This window comes from Cryptomeria japonica, chromosome 3, assembly GCF_030272615.1.
Source record: "Cryptomeria japonica chromosome 3, Sugi_1.0, whole genome shotgun sequence".
Lineage (NCBI taxonomy): Eukaryota > Viridiplantae > Streptophyta > Pinopsida > Cupressales > Cupressaceae > Cryptomeria > Cryptomeria japonica.
In genome coordinates, this window is record NC_081407.1 from 363698138 (window position 1) to 363716445 (window position 18308).

At 36.3% G+C, this 18308-nt stretch overlaps 1 protein-coding gene across 7 annotated transcripts in view; it reads right to left on the minus strand.

Annotated features, from left to right (window-relative positions):
• The window catches only part of LOC131080015 (FH protein interacting protein FIP2), a 120557-nt gene that overhangs the window by 43517 nt on the left and 58732 nt on the right, over positions 1-18308 (minus strand). For 4 of the 7 annotated variants that reach the window (XM_058018072.1, XM_058018071.2, XM_058018074.1 and 1 more), the window contains exons 5-9: positions 16541-16624; positions 16199-16245; positions 14440-14513; positions 7460-7518; positions 6654-6698 (exon numbers count right to left, since the gene is read on the minus strand). In XM_058018072.1, coding sequence (XP_057874055.1) covers positions 6654-6698; positions 7460-7518; positions 14440-14513; positions 16199-16245; positions 16541-16624 — 309 coding nt within the window. The remainder of the gene's footprint in view (positions 1-6653; positions 6699-7459; positions 7519-14439; positions 14514-16198; positions 16246-16540; positions 16625-18308) is intronic. The other 3 variants (XM_058018075.1, XM_058018077.1, XM_058018073.2) reach the window with 1 other exon arrangement.

Genomic DNA, 18308 nt, shown 5'->3' on the forward strand with positions numbered 1-18308 from the left:
TAACTAAAAAGAAAAAGCTAAATGCTAAATAAAGCTTAAAAGCTAACTAATTAAAAAGAAAAAGCTAAATGCTAAATAAAGCTTAAAAGCTAATTAACTAAAAAGCTAAATGACCATTAAACAAGGAACTAAATATAGGTGACTAAAATATAATTAAATATTCTAATACCCTCCCTTAATGGTCATGCTATCTATCACACCAAGCTGCCCTCTAAATTTGAGAAACTTTGTTGGGCTCAAGGACTTGGTGAGGATATCTGCAGTCTGATCTTCTGTAGGAATGTACTGCAGTATCACTGATCCATCTTCAACATGCTGGCGGATGAAATGACAATGAAACTCCACATGCTTTGTTCGCTCATGGAAGACTGGATTTTTGGCTAATTTTAGAACCCCTTGATTATCACAAAACAAGGGAGTAGGTCCTGGTCGAGACATTTGCATGTCTGCAAGCATCCTACGTAGCCAAATTGCCTCACATGCTGCCTTAACAATTCCCCGATACTCTGCTTCGGTAGAGGAAAGAGCTATTGTCTGTTGCTTCTTGCTGGTCCACGTGACTGCACCTGTACCCAAGCTGAAAACATAGCCAGAAGTTGACTTTCTGTCATCAACACAACCTGCCCAATCTGAGTCTGTAAAACCAACCAGCCTAGGATCTTTGCTTCTGTTGTACAGAATGTCAAAATCAGGAATGCCCTTCACATATCTAAGCACACGCTTCGCTGCAACCCAATGTTCAACTTTTGGGGCTGACATGAAGCGAGAAATATAGCTCACAGCATAACTGATGTCAGGTCTAGTGGCGGTGAGATAGATGAGGCTGCCCACTAGTTGCCTGAATGAAGACTCATCCACTACAGGTGAATCTGATTTGGCTGATAATTTGAGCCCTATCTCCATAGGTGTAGATGCAAGTTTACAATCTTGCATTCGAAACTTATCTAGTAGGCTCTTGGCATACTTTGATTGAGAAATGAATATGCGGCTATCAGTCTGCCAAACCTCTACACCGAGACAATAATGGAGAAGTCCCAAATCTGTCATATCAAAATGCTGACACAAATTCTGTTTGACCTACATGATCAGATTGCTGCATTGCCAGTAATGATGAGATCATCAACATAGACTACTAGAAATAGAATATCATCACTAGTATGTTTGACATACAAATTGGGATCTGAAGGACTCCTCTGAAAGCCTTGATCAATCAAGTACTTATCAATTTTGATGTACCATGCACAAGGAGCCTGTTTGAGACCATAGAGTGCTTTGACTAGTCTACATACCTGGTGTTCCTTACCGGCAACCTCGAAACCTGGAGGCTGCGTCATGTAGACTTCTTCCTGCAAATCACCATTGAGAAAGGCACTCTTGACGTCCATTTGATGGACTTTCCATCCAAATTGAGCTGAGAGAGTGAGGACAAGCCTAATGGTACTCATCTTGGCTATGGGAGCAAAAGTCTCTTCATAGTCGATGCCCACCTTCTGTGAAAACCCTTTTGCCACCAACCGAGCCTTGTACTTATCAAGACTTCCATCAGCTTTATACTTGACTTTAAACACCCATTTGCAGCCAATGGGCTTCTTTCCTGGAGGAAGATCAAACAATATCCAAGTGTTGTTTTTCAGAAGACTATGTTGCTCCACTGCCATAGCCTTTTCCCATTCAGGTACACCTTTAGCCTCTGTATATGTTTGAGGCTCGTAAATACTGTGAATGTTGGCCATAAGAGCAAAATTAACTGTGTTGTTGGCTCTTACCTCTAACAGATCTACCCTCAATGAGCTCATCATCATGAAGATCACCAATGGTCTTGGCCCACCTCTTAGGCCGAAGAGTAGAAGTACCAACATCTACTGCAGGATGAAGAGTGCTTGGAATATCTGGAGCAAGCTCCTCTAGATGTGGATCGAGAAGATCTTGAGGAAAGTCAGGGGGTGCAATGTCATGCCTGGGAGACCCCACAACTTCAGAGTCAACTAAATCCCTCCCATCAAGTGGAGCTAAGGGAAGACGAACACCCATACTTACAGCCTTTGGAGGGTGATCCTCAGTGCTCAAATCAAGAGAGGAAGGCTGAAAAGGCCCTCTTTCTTCATCAAATACTACATCTCGACTGAATATGAGGTGATTAGTGTCTATATCAACCAGCCGATATGCCTTGTGGTTGTCACTGTAGCCGGTGAACATCAATTTTTGACTCTTTGGATCCAGTTTGGTTCACATGGCATCTGGAATCCAAACATAAGCTGTAGAGCCAAAAACTTTCAAATGACTGATTTTGGGCTTCCTGCTAGACCAAGCTTCCTCTGGAGTCATCTTCTTAACGGCCTTTGTGGGAGACCGGTTCAAAAGGTACACTGCAGTGAAGACCGCTTCCGCCCAAAAGTGTTTTGGAACATTTCTATGCTCCAACATAGACCAAGCCATCTCAGTGACTGTACGGTTCCTGCGCTCAACAACATCGTTCTGTTGTGGGGTGTAAGGTGTGATAAGCTGATGCTTAATGCCATGTGATGCACAAAAGTTGGTGAACTCTGTAGAACAAAATTCCCCTCCATTGTCAGACCGAAGAGTGACTATCTGACAGCTAGACTCTTTTTCCACTAAGGCCTTAAACGTTTGAAACATGGTGAACACCTCTGATTTCTGCTTAAGAAAATAAACCCACATGCGTCTGCTGAAATCATCAACAAATAATAGAAAATACCTGCATCGAGTGACTGATGGAGTGTTCATGGGACCACAGATGTCTGCATCAACGAGTTGCAAGACCTTGGATGCTCTCCAAGCGTCTCCATCTGAAAACAGAGTCCTATGTTGCTTGACACGCTCCGCAAACTCCATGATTCTGAGTTTGAATCTTAGGTAATCCTACAACTAGATCCTCTCGAACCAACTGAGAGAGATAGTGGACATTGAGATGCCCATATCGCTGATGCCAAAGAGTGTTGATGGAAGTACTCCTAGCTCCCATGGCGAGCTCCTGAGAACCAGTAGAATCAACAAGTCTATAAAGACCATGATCCTCAATACCAACTGCAACTGTAGTGCGAGTCTCCCTGTCAACAATGCTGCACTTGTGCAACCCGAAGACGACATCCAGCTGTGGTGAATGCTGCATAATCTGACTGACTGACAGTAGATTGAGCTTCATACCAGGTACAAAGTATACATTGAGGAATATTAAATCCCTCCCACCAGATGAATTCTGAATGTTGCCCTTGCCGACAACAGTTTACTCTTCACCTCCACCAAAGATCACTGAATCAGTGAAAGGCATGTACTCTATAAACCAATCCCGACGATGTGTGAAATGTCGAGAGGCTCCAGAGTCAATGTACCAGGGTGATGATTGAACATCAGAGGAGGAGGTTTGGGCCATGAACGCATAGAAGGCAAATTCCTTCTGATCAGAATGCGTGGCAGAATTGGCTTTCTGCTTGGACCCTCCCTGTTTGGATTGTTGGGATGCTATTAATTTCCGGCAATCTTTCACCAGATGGCCATATATATGACAGGAGGAACACTGTAAGCTCTTCTTTTTGGAAGACTGTTGAGGTTGACCTTGACCTTGACCTTGTCCTTTTTGCTGGAAGGACGGAGCTTTACCCTTGTACTTATGCAAAGCTGAGGCTGTGAAAACCTGTTCAGTGGATGAACTAGCGCTACCTCCAAACTGCTGCTTCCATCGATCATGTTGGAGCAGCTTGTTGCAAAGATCAGGAAACTTCAAATCAACACTAGTAGAGGAGATATTGAGCGTATCAATGAAATGCTCGTAGGATCTGGGAAGGCTTTTCAGCGTGATCACTACCATATCCTCTTCCACCATGGTTCGGCCTATAGCTTCTAACTGATCACAGATGTCCTTGATCTTCATAAGATGTGCCTGGATAGATGACTTCTCATCCATCATGATAGAAAACAACATATTCTTCAGAAAGAAAGCTCGGCTCTTATCGGACGTTTCATGAAGATCCTTCAAAAGATCCCAGATCTCTTTTGCTGTTTTACCTAAAGGCACCTGTGGGAGTTGATCATCTGTGACGGAGAGTTTGATAAGCATGACAGCCTCTCGATTCTTCACATCATGTTTGTCTTGATCATCCCCTGTTGTTGTAGGACGAGATTCCTTGCCCAAAACAAGCTAATCAAGGCAACGATACTCAAAGATGGTAAGCATACGCTGTTTCCAGGTGTTGTAGTTGCGGTCGTTGAACTTTTAACTGTGTTCCAACATGATGTTGGTTAATGATGCCATCATGGAAATCGAGGTTGATCGAGGTCAACTAAGTGAAAGCAAGAGACAGAAGAATCTGATTTTTTTTTAAATCAGAATAGAAACAGCCGCTGAAAAAAATGAAACCCTATAGGAGAATTCTGGCACGAATTTCGAGGTTTGGAAGAAACCCAAAAATTAAAATTTTCTGCACACTTAAAACAGCATAAAAGGTGCCAAAAAAAACAGCAAAAATCTCAACGTCCACAGAAATAGCAGAAATTGTGAACTGTTTTTAAATTCCAAGGCAAATTTGTTGGCACAAAAATCGAGGCATGGAAAATGAGGCAACCAAAAAAATCTAAGATCAACCCAGAAAAGCACTCAAAAAACCCACCAAGAATCTGAAAACAGAATGCAGATCCGACAGCTCAAAAATCGAGACACGGAAAACGATGCACCCAGAAAAATCTAACGACGACCCAGTTGAGCTCTCGAAAAACCCACCAAGAATCTGCAACCAAAATAAAATTTCGACTTGAATAGAAGGGTCAAAACCCTAGTCGAAAATTGCAGAAACCCTAGGAAAATTTTCAATCTGCAAAAAAAAAACTACCCAGGAAGAGAAAAAAAAATCTGTTTTTAAAAAAAAAAAACAGTTTTAAAAAAAATCTCTTCAATAAAAACTTCGAAAAATTTTAATAACAAAAATTTTCGAAATTTTTAATTTCCATGCTCTGATACCATGAAAAACAAATTGAATGAATGATTCAATAATCGGATGATTATATTGAACGACATACACACATATATAGAGAGGTTACAAGAAGATGTTCTATAATTAGAACATAACGTTAAAGTAAAAGATTAAAGAGCTAAAAGCTAAATTAAGCTTAAAAGCTAATTAACTAAAAAGAAAAAGCTAAATGCTAAATAAAGCTTAAAAGCTAATTAATTAAAAAGAAAAAGTTAAATGCTAAATAAAGCTTAAAAGCTAATTAACTAAAAAGCTAAATGACCATTAAACAAGGAACTAAATATAGGTGACTAAAATATAATTAAATATTCTAATACCATGAGACGACCTATTCCCAAGGCATGAAAAATATTTTTATTGGCTTTTATTTGAATCCCAAATAAGAGACAACCCCTTGAAGAGGTACACCTGTTGGGGTAATGTTGATGTGTTTTTTATGCACCTCAAACACAGCCCTCCCATAAGCAAAAGGCTAAAACTGTGAAACTACTGCCAAGTAAAACAAACTAATCAAAACGACTAAGCTAAAAGTAAAAAGTGGGGGTCCCCATTTGCAATGGGGCGATGTGTGAAAACGTCACAACAGGTAACAAATTGTTTTAAAATAAAAACTAGAAGTTAGCTGACCCTCCTTGGTTCAAGCGCCCAATTTGGGCAAGGCAAATTAATATATAAAATAAGGGTTTATGCCTGGCTGACCAGAATTGAAAAAATGTAACAGTTTGTTTAAAGAGACACTTCATGAATATAAATGGAAGAGTTTTGGAGAACATTTTAACCATCAATTCAATTGCAATATCATTCTGATTTAGAGCAGATTTACTGGTGTATGAACGGCAGAAAGAAAGGGTTATTGCAGAAATTATTTGTCAAATATTTGAGCAGATTTATGGGACTCATTTGATCCCACTTTCTGAAGCAACATCAGCGCAAACTCATGCTAGATTTGTGAGGGAAGATCATTGAAGTTCATAGTGCAGATTCATGTGAAGTTGGTGCAAATTTGTGAGCATATTTTGAATATCATATTACAGATCTGAGAGGAGATATGAGATCAGAAGTTCAAGGCAGATTTGTATGAAGGAGTGGGCAAATTTTGTTGAAGACCTTGAGCAGACCTAGGGCACATCCAACACTATTATTATTTTGCATTTTGAAGGTTGGTGCCTTCTACTTTGCAAGATCAGGAGATTGGAGCCTCTCACTCAAAGAGATTGATGTCTCTTTCTGAGTTGGTGCTCAGTTGTGGGGATTGGTGTCTCCAGTGGGTCGGTGCCTACAAATCTTTTAGAGGGGATTGATGTCTCCTATGGGTTGGTGCCTACGAAATTTGAAAGAAGTTCTCAATACAAAAGCAATATTTTACCATGGTTTTCTCCTGTAAGGGTTTCCACATAAATCGTGTGTTCATTTGTGTTCTTACTTGCTAGATCTTGCATGTGTGGTTGATTAAAGTTTTCTAAGTATTGATATTGCATCTAATCAAGTTTTGAAAACTAAAAGTTTGTTATTATACTGATTTCTTACTTGCTAGATCTTGCATGTGTGGTTGATTAAAGTTTTGTAAGTATTGATATTGCATCTAAACAAGAAACTTCTTAATGGTATCTATGGATTTCCAATTCCAATAACAATCGTAAAAAATTATCTATACGTTGGTTGTCATGCCTTTGGATTTGTACTTTGACATACAATTTGTCCAGTGTATGACTCCTGCAAACAATGTCAATAAAATCATTAACAGGAATCAATGGCAAGCATCTCTTATATGTTAGGTCATGACTGAATAGAGAAAAAATGGAGCGAAAGAAATTAAAATTTTATTTTACAGAAACAATTCAATTACATAGATATTGGCATCTTTGCCTTTATATAGCAGATTGCAACATTATGAGAAAGCATACATCTAAACCAGAAGTTATTCTTCAACTAGGTTACCATGAGTAGGGGGGATCTAGTCAGTCATTGTTACCCAGGGGTCAAACCTAGACCAATTGCACCTTTGGGGGATTTACACCTTGGCAGATGGTGTAATCAAGGAACATATAATCATTCTCATCAACTGAGTTACAATCTTTTGGTGCAATCAGGAAATTTGAAAGAAAGAAAAGCGATAAAAAAGTTGATATAACATAGAAAAGGCAAATGGAACAATTAATTAAATACTAAAACCCATTGGAAAAACATTTTGATGAAAGTGAAGATAGCAAAAGTAGACCTGAGAACACTCCTAAAGCTTTACCTACCCTAGAGATTCTAGTTGTTATTGTTATTTGTCGAATAGTTATGATTGGAATTCTTCTAAAACAAATTTTGAAAGGAGAAAACTAATTCATTTCTTGTTGCAGCCCTCAAATTCAAAGCCTAGGTATGCAAATGCATGGGAGATTATAGCAAAACATTTTTCTTTCAATTCTCATTTATAGCCAGGTAATAAGGAATGTTCACACTTCACTGTAAAAAAGAATTCATACCTGTAAATGTGCTGAACGTAAATCTGCCTCACAAAAACTAGATGACTCCAAAATAGCATCTGCAGAATTCAATTTCATGATCAAATTCCATAACCTAATCAAATCTTAATTAACAAAGATTATAATATATTTACAATAAAGCAGTGACATAATGGGCAGCAATTACACATACAACAGTAATCTAATATATTCTGCTCTAATAATCTCCAGTAATTTGATAGCATGTCCTAACGCATAAAAATACAGTTGTGACTGATCACTAGCCTCTCATCTGCCTCCAAAATGATTTAATGCTACAACAGAAATGTAATGAAATAGTATCATGTCTCCTTGCCAGTCATATTCCATACGAACTTGTACTAACAATTGGGTAACGAAACTATTGAAAGTTGTGTATATTTATTGTTTCGATAAATCATTCTAGAATGAATTAATAAATGGATGATAGAAGTACTTGAAAATTGTTGTCACCTAATCTAATGATTAGATTGTAGGGCAATTTTTCAATGTCAAAAATACATCATTTGTGCATATACTATAGTAAGAAATGGATTAATAAATGAGAATCTAGTTTCAGTCACCTACAGTTGTCATCTGTAGTCAATAATGCAGCAGCTTGAAAGCTCTAGTGTACTTTATTTTTGATTAAGTGAAAATATAAAAAGCTATAGAATGAATTAATAAATGAATGCAAGAACTTGAAAATTGTTATCACCTCATATAATGTTTAGATTCTAGGGCATTTTTTTCAATGTCATTAATACATCATTCATGCATATACCATAGTAAGAGAATCTAGTGTCAATTACGTAGAGTTGTCACCTGCAGTCAATAATGTAGAAGCCTGAAAATCTAGTGCATTTTATTTTTTATTAACTGAAAATATAAAAAGTTATCTTGATGAGAAGCATAGACACTCATTAACAAACTAATTGCTGAAATGTGAATGAAATAAAAAATACTGGAGCTTCCTTTGGGATTCATTGTGTGTAACTTCATTCTTCAGAAAGCAGAAGATGCACAGACAACAGTCCAGCAAGTGAGTGATAACCATATCTGGAATGTAAAGATCAAATGAATGGTCTGTTTGACCACATTCCTTGCACATCATTACATTGACTTGAAGAATATAAGAAAAGAACATGAAAAAAAAATCCACAGTTAGGGAGTGCCATGAGGATTGCATGTGGAACGAGCAAAGGTAGAAGAAAAAGAGAATGAACAAAGTCACAAGAATCGATAAGTTTTAACTTTAAAGTTTTAAACTAACAAGAATGACTGATAAAGATTGTATATAAATGTCCAAAGAGGACTAAGGCTCTTAGAAGGCTTAAGAGCTAGGAGGATGGAGGAATCACATGAAATTATATTAATGTCTACAAGTGACCAATGTAAGCCAATAGGACTCAACAAGCACATTCAATTATAATAATATGGGCTTGAACAAATAAAATATCAAAAATAAGATTACACACAAAGAACTAATTAGAGTACAAATACAATTGAGGTAAGGTGAACTGTAGAATGTTTCCTACATAAGTTGAGAAAAACTCCTACGTGAATTACAAATGCTAAAATTAATAGAATTGTTACAAGTATTACAACTTTTGAAATGTCCTCTGTTGGGATATACCTGATGTTTGCCCAAGGTAACAATTCCAACAACATAATTTGTTTACAAATAATATTCTATAATTAAATCATCTAATAACTATTGAATTTTTCAAGTAATTAAGCAATTTACATTCAAGCAATAATAGAAGATATCTCCTATTTGGATCCGTTCTACAGTTTCTACTCCCAACAACCAACCATTGTAGGGTTTGGAAGGGAAAGCATGATAGGGCGCCCGGAGACTGTCCGTCACAACTAAGCCCAAGACCGCAGAACATCCAACTAAGACAATTTGGCCCCTTGGCCCACAAGAGGCAGGAACTCCCATCCATCCAGCATGAGGTGGTGTGCTTACATTGTGGAAACCGGTCTACTGCCTCTCCCTAACATGATTCCTCCAATTCTGAAATATCGCCTGCTGTTGTAGGACTAAAAATGCAAAGAATATCGTCAAACAATTGGCTGTCAACCTGCTGTTCTAACTCTCAGTCTGTATAACCTGCATGTTATGCAGTTTCTAGACTGCTGTATAACTTGTGTGTTATGCTATTTTGACTGTCACAAAGTTTCAGACTTGTTTTGGAAGCATTAACCCCAAAGTTTAGACAAAGGATGACTTGCAAACAACTTCTAAGCAACAATACAAACCTCTAGGATGATAGTGCAACTTGATTTGTGTTTTCCCAATGCAATCACATGAATTAGAATGCAAAATCACACACCTACAGCTGACAGGAATTTTATCAAACAGTTGGCATGAAACCATAAGACAATGAGCAAATGATATGCAACCTTATCACTCGTTTATTTATGAGACAAATGAGCTCTTTACAATGACCAAACCAATGTCCACACACTTAGCAATTTATCAATGATTTTTCAGAAAGTCTGAAGATACACGGCAGCCATGGACACATGCATATAACTGAGAAATACAAGGAAATATCGATGCCAAATGAGCCTGATATAAATTGCCTAGGCCTGAGATTGAAAAAGCAAGCAATATCTTGATTTTTGGAGCATCCTTTATGCCAAATCAAACTATCTCCCAAAATCGCCCCTGCTGCTGGTCTGCAGATTATTAACAATTAATTGGCAGCAATTCGGTCACCTTTCAATCACTAAACTTCATTGCTGACCTTCCCAAATAATAGCGCTCTCATCCAATGGTGGATTCGATGCTTGAACAAGGCAATATAAGCAAAATCGTGGGTAATGGAGGTCTGGTTTGAACTTATTCTCACACCTGATTAGACCCCTGCAACCTTCTTATTTCTTCTCCCAAATGCTTCTAAGTGAATCGCCTAGCCTCCACAAATAAATCGATGCACATAGGTATCAACAAAGATGAGCTGGAATACATACCCGTCTATGAAGGTGCAAAAAAAACTCAATAAGCACAATGTGAAGGACTGAAATTATCCTCCACTCTCAGCTGCAACCCCTCGGAGGATCTTTCACCACCTCAGTTATGTAAATCATAGGGAAGTTTCATTCCCAATGATCAAGACTGCAAAAACCCTTGGCTCCACAAGTATACACGAGAAGATGTCAAATAACCGATGATCAACAATGAACCAACCCCCTCTATTTAATTTTTTTTCCTCCAATCGATTGGTTCCTTCTAGAAGATTCTTCTCTAACAAACTCATATTCTTTTATTACACTTTATTATTTTATTACACATTAATTAATTTAATTGCACTTTAAATATTATTAAAATAATATTATGTTATAAAGTGCAATTATGACATCATACGTGCAATCCGCTTATCGCACCATAAAATCATGTAGAAATAAAATGTGAAGCCACTGGTATCTGCCAAGTCGACCCCCTAATCAACTCCTTTGGCCTACGAGGGTCAAATGATAGGCCAACCTCGTGAATGTCCGCGAGCTAAGGAGAAGGGGACATTACTAATTCCACATATGATTGCTTGTAGGGCAATGAATAGATTAATTTGCTAATTATAGAAATCTAAATAGATTAGCAAATCTCATTAATAACTAGATCAAAGATATATAAAGATTATATGTATAATATGTTCATCCACATTTCATACCAATCACTTGCTAGATCACAGGTCTGAATGTAGATTTACATAAAAGATCTGATCTCTTTGATGCCTTTTCTCCAAAGGTAGTTTTTCCTTATTGCCTTTCTTCCTTGATCATTCCATTCCTTTTATACTTTTATATTTTATTGAGGAGACACATCTCTTTGAAAAGAGACATCCATTTAAAGGGTCATGTCTCCTCATTGCTGGCTTATTATTCAAATCAGATCTGCACTTCTGATTATAGATTAAATGCTGTTTCCCAATCATTCCATGATTTTTTCCCCAAATACATTCCTTATTATCCTTTTATATCCCCATGTCTCTATGAAGAGATGTATTTTTGAAAAGAGATAACCTTTTAAATGGACATGTCTCTTTGTTACCAATGCTGCCTTTAAACTAGTCACTGCTTCTAAAACTGATCACTGCACTTTTTATTATCTTCCCTACACTAATTACAATTGCTGCCTTCTATATATGTGATTAACTTGGGCGTCAAAATAATGAAGGTTGGCTTGCTTTTATCTTATATTATGATGACCATACCAAGGGAGTTGGACTCTCTTATTAAACAATTTCATAAGAGGTGAATCATTAGAGGGGTCGGCCCATATAAGAGACATGATTTAATTTATGTTATATTCCCCAAGGTGGAGCTGCAGGACAACCAGCATTAGCATAACTTTTAACTTCAACTTTGGGCACCCTATTTCTTGAAAATCGGCCATCATACAATATTATTTCTTTTAGATGAAGTCAGCCATGATCTTCCTCTTGATGAAATGATGTATGGCCTTTGGCTTATAACAATTTTCTTCTTTCAACCACCTAGGTTATAAAGGGCAGAATCTAATCTTTATCAAAGCTGCAATCTCCTTAATTGGGGGGCATGACAACTTGCCTTAGAAAAGAAAATTCTGTCAATATAAATGTCAAGCAAGAAGAGAAAGGAAAATGGGGACCTGTGTTGGGGCTGTCCTGGGTCTACATTAGAATCTGAAAACAGAATAGAAGGACCAGCACTGTCATCAATCCCGATGAAGAAGCCAGTAGTAGACCTAATAATGTTTGTAGGTGAGTGGCATAGCCTTGTGATTTTGACTAGGCTCCCCTCGGAGGGAACACAATCTATCTCTCAAAAGCTCTCCTAGGAACCAAGGTTGGAAACCCACTACAAGCACATAGAATCCTACTCATTCATGTCTGCCTAGATCTTCCATACCATAGTTTGATCTACAAGAGTGTTTATTCTAATGAAGTTCTTGTTAGGATTAAGGTACCATCTACCTTGTAAATCCTATGTCATATTGTATGGTTCCAACATCCTTGGAAAGTGTCCTTAGGCACTTAGGGTGTATTGGGAAAAAAAATTATAATATTTTATTCTCACCATTGTTTGTAATACATTCTTAAGGGATGAAGGGTTCAGCTAGCAGTAGTAAAGGTGACTTATGCACATAAATATTTAATGAATTTTTTTCCAAATGTAGATGCCTAGAATGGGATGGTAAAAGAAAAGTGATGAGGACAAAAAGGTGAATGTTGGGCTTCTCCAAGTGGGCATTTAAAAAGAGGCAACGGTTGTCTCTTGATATTCCTTCATTTGTGACATTTCATGTGATGTTTTGTTTCCAAGTTTTGACCCCTGGGTTGGAGGGAAATTTTTTGGAGCCAAAACATGTGTCCTTAGTCCTTGCACATTCCTAGTAAGCAAATCAAAGGATAGGAAGTTTGGAATGAAGAGTTATCTTTGGGCACCAAGTTTGGTACATATGACCTCTTTACAGCTCTATAAATTCAGCTCCTTGGATGTGAAAAAGATGTGTAATAAACACCGCTAATTTTTTTATTGAAATTTTGCCAATGAAGTGGACAACTTAAGAATGCAAACAACAAGCTTCTTCTGGTAAGAAATCTGATTGGAATCTTATCAATTATCATTCAATGTTCTGTTGCAGAGTTCTTCAAGATTTTGACATTCACACAACCATTACAACATGAACTGATAACACAACTGAACCAACTATCAAAGCATCGAAATATCTCATAAATGCAACATGATATAGCTAATTAAACTTGTGTCAAAAAATGGGCAGTCATAAATTTCTGCTAACAAGTTTTTTCTGATAACATCACTACTGCTCATGATATCATAGAAGATTGGTGTATACAAGATAGCACCTTTCAGAATTTAAAAAACATAGCACTGTTCAACATAATAACAATTTATTTAAGAGGAGAAAATGTTCAAAATACTGTCCAAACCATTCAAATCAACAATTCCAGGTGGCTGCAATATGACGGGCAAATGATCACAAAACACCATGAATACACGCCATCATTGTTGGGTTGATTCTCCATCATCAAAACACTTCTTCAGATTATTTTCAAGCTAGAATGGGGGTTGTTTAAGGAATGTTTGAATGTAATAAACTAATAATGTACCATATTCACCATACACCTGCTGTACTACCCTTTTAAAACATACACATTTAAGAAGACTTCATTAATTACCCAAACACAGTTGAAAATAACACCCAGCAATCAAAATACTTATCTTCTCAGGGTCTGATATAGCTCAGATCAGACTATAAGTCGCTACTAAGCACTATCCAACAGCTGGTCAGAACATCCAAAGTCATCTTTTCCAACATCAGTCCCTATACCAAGCTTCCACTTTTCTCAACTTATGAACATGATTAACCAACCTTATTTCTTTTCACGTATTTAGTGTGCATACAAGTTCAAGTAACGCAATTTGTAACATCAACTGCAAGTAACCTATGAGAGATGGACTGTAACACTTCTTTTGGGTAGGGAAAAAGGATTGTAGCAATAAACTTGTAGTTGAGGTAACCCTTGTCCTAGATTCAATATCATAATTAAAGAAAAGTCACTTTGAGTGCATGACTTGTTTCACTCCCCAAATATGTACAAAACTCTTTCCTTGTAACTATTTATTAGTATATCAAGCTTTGTAGTAATATTTGATCAAACATTCTCTTATTGTCTTCAATCAAATTGAATTTGCAATGTGCTATTGTCCATCAACAATTGTGCGTCAATGGAGAAAAAGCATACAAAAAAGTATATATAAAAATTAAAATATCTTTCAATCTCTTCCATTACCAACCAAAATTTGTAACATTTTGAAAAACAAAAATGAGCATGCAAGCTATCTTCCATCACTAGAATTTTATCAAGATTACCATTAGGTTTAAGGAGCATTAAACGATGCTTTTTACTCCTTTGTAAAAGAAGTGATAGACTAAAGAATAAGAAGAGAATAAAAACAAATAAATTTACCTTGCAAGTTAGCACTTTGCAAATTAGCACCAGCTAATAGAGCTCCACGAAGACTTGCACCACTAAATTCACACCTAACAAAACCCAAGATTTATCATCATATTATGAGTGGATACATTTTCATGGTCAATACATAAAGAACTCAAGCAATAAAAATCTCACACACCCATGTGGATGCGCAGGAACGCACTCATTACACATGCCTTCATGCACCCATCAAATGCACATGCATGTAGATCCCCACCCACATGCACAAATGCGCACACCTTTGCTCATACCTTATGTGCACATGCACACAAACATCTATATGTATACCTATGTATACATGTATTGATATGTATGCATGTATACATATTAGTACACAAATATTTATACATATGTATATATGTACATAGCAATGTATACATATATGTGCACATGTATACATTATGTGCACATGTGTACATATCATAGTTACAAGATATAGATTCAACATAAGCTTGGCAAGCTGATTTTTTTATGACTCGGACTCAGCACAAACTCAATAAAGACTTAACAAATTGAAAAAACAAGAAATATAGAAATTTTTAAGGATTTAAAAATTTTCAATGCATCCTTCATTAGTTCAACTTTAAAAGACATAATAAAATGATCTATTATAAGCTACTTTGATCACAAACACAAGTATCCATCAACCAAATGACTAAAAAAGAGGATTTAAGTTGACAGAAACAACATTTCTCAATCTATAAATATTCTCAAGGGTTTTAGGTATGCTAAACTTGTGGGTTATAATATCTATGGAAGAAAAACAAAAAATAAAAGTACAACTATGTCTGCGAGGGCATTAAAAAACTATCTTGCTAATTATAAACTATAGAAGAGCAGTTTATTGATTTAAAAAAAATTACATAAAACAAAAGCAAAAAATATAATAAAGTCTACATTAACTTTAAAAAGTAGGTTACTAGATTAAAACCCATAGACACAAATGGTAATAATTGAGCACTATGGCTAACAAGCTCGTAATATAATAGTCATTGTGCACTACAGTATATAAAGCAAAGTCAAACTGCCTTCTAGGAATTCAAGTATTGGAAGGAAATGGCATAAAGCGATTACGGAAGGCCATGGACAGAAAGCATTGCCAAATGATATAATAGAAAAGATACTCAGCATGCCTTCATCTCCTTCAATCTACCATTTGCACACAGACTGTAACTCTTGGAACACTTTCTTTCCTTTCACAAAAAGTTGGGAGTGATAATCTTTAACACAAATTCATGATTGCTGTTTTGCAACGGTAAGAAATGCAAAGCATTTTGCTTCTTCACATAAATGAAGGATCATAACTTAGATCTTCGAGATGCTTTTCAACTTCCTCTGATGATTTTTCTTTAGGGTATGTATTTTAAGAGTATTAGGTTTTTGTTTTCTCTGTTTATGTTTTATATATTTTTGAGGTGCTTCACCAAGCAAGTTTGTAGATAGAATAAAATGTAGATTAGTTATTAGTCATGTTTTATTTTGGTTAGTCGACAAGAAAGATTATGTCACACCGGCTAACTGAATTAGTTTGGTTAGTGGTCAACAATTGGCAACTCTTGGCAACCGTCAAGTTTATCCACTTCTTTTAGTGACTCGATCCCTTAGATTATAGCCTTGTATTAGAAAGCTAGAAAACAGTTCCTAGAATACCAATGGAATCACAGGCAACTAAAGAATTTGTATGGCTCACAATGAAAGAAAAAAGACTGAATTGCCATAACAGTTTACTTACTCACGCAAGATAGCATTGTGAAAGTTTGAACCATCAGCCTCAGAATCCTGGAACGGGAAGAAGCAATTAGCATCTCAGCTTTAACTGGCAAATATAACTTCAAAAAACAAGTTACAATATTAAATATCCCCACATATATCCTAATTTCAAACTATTCAGTTTGAGTTTGTATGTAGACAGTAGAAAGGCATAAACTCCACAAAAAAAAGGAAAGGAACAAAGCACTTTCCACTCCAGTAGTATAAAATTGCAATGTTTTACTTCAATAGATTCAACGCATGAGAATGTCTGAAGATTGCTATGAAATATATAGAAAAGTTACCTTCTTGAGGACAAACCTACCCGAAATTTGGCACTTTGGAGATTGGCCCTTGAAAAGAACGTATTCTGAAGTTGTGCATGGCTGAAGTCCACACCTGATAAATCCTATTGAGATAAATCAAGGAATGCAAACATTTCAATACAGTACTGAACGCTCCAAACTGTGTTATCCTTATGACACTACAGTTAATGCCATCCCTTATAAGTTATTCTTTTGAATATTTGCACTCAATCCACGACCATGCATTCATAAATTAAAATTCTGGTGAATGTCATTGTTGTGATATTTTGAGGCATGACTGCAATAATTCATCTTTTAAAATACATTGGATACACAAAAGAGAAAAATAGATGGAAGAGTGACAAGAATAGATATACGAACCATGCATTCAATCATAACACAGTGATAGAACTTTTGAGACCAGTTTTGAGCTTGTAAAAGACCACAAAACAACAATGGTTTGAAGTACAGTTTATTAATCCAAAAATATTATTATCAGTACAGATTTTCACAGCTAGTTGCTGTTGGAAGAATGTTCAGTGCCAGTGGAGTAACTAAAAGGCCATTCTAATGGAGAACTACTGCATTGACCACTAACAGCTACTATGGTAAAAAAATTATACTTTTCTCCAGATCCTTTAACTTTCTAAAACTGAAATGCTTTCCTTCGAGGATTCCTGTAGATGAAAATGCAAATAATCCTATATATGAAAACCAAGGAAAGCTTTAAAACATGGCCCTTGGAAATTAGAACTCATTCATATGCAGAATCTTTCCTTCCAGGATTGTGAAACTGAATGTAATCTTTTATATTACAAATAGCCATTGGAGCCAATCGCTCTCAAGAAGACTGACTGAAACTGGTCTATGTTATAGATTCTTATACATGTAATGCATATTTCCTGTTTCAATTATTTTAGTTCATAAGAAACTCTATGTAAATATTAAATAATTTGCTCCAAAACAACAAATATGAGAAAATAAAATCACTAGTCAGGTGTTATTTCATATATAATTTGAATGCATATAGCCTAGGCAAAGGGCAAGTATACCTCCACTTAAACAAAATGAACCACATTACACCATAACTCATTGGAACTTTCTCTTGTACGAACTCATTCATTTGAATATAGCATTGAATCTGATAGCGCTGGCCATTTTAGAAATGTGATGTGGTATATAACCTTGTTCTTAAATTATTCAAAAATCGAATAGCCTCGGGTTCAATAAACTATAGCTCTAATACCATGTAAAGTTTATTCAATTTCAATTGAAGAACAAGTTATATTACTAATAATGCTATGTGATTATTATTTCTAAATTCAATGTCTAATAATTCTGATTTATGATGCAGGCTGAAGGAGACAGATCATTTATCGTTTTCTATGTCTTCTCCAAATGATTCTTATCGGCCTTTATATGTTTAGGCAATCGATCAATAGATGTCTTGACCGGTCATGCCTTTTAGGCATGACCGATCAAGGCACCTATTGATTGGTGCCTCTTCATGCCCGATATCGGTTATTATTTGGCATTTAGCAATTACCATTAATTATGCAGCCCGATAATGAATCGGTGTTTGATAACAAAGCGGGGTTTAATTTATGTTTACCCAATACCATTACATTGCGGGTTTTATAACATAACATTATATGTTATCGGGTTAATACCCTGATAACATATTAATGTCGATTAATATGCTATCGGGTTTATTAGCCCGATAGCATATAGATCAATGCTTATCATATATGCACAGTGTTAACAATTGCTAATAACAGTGACAATATT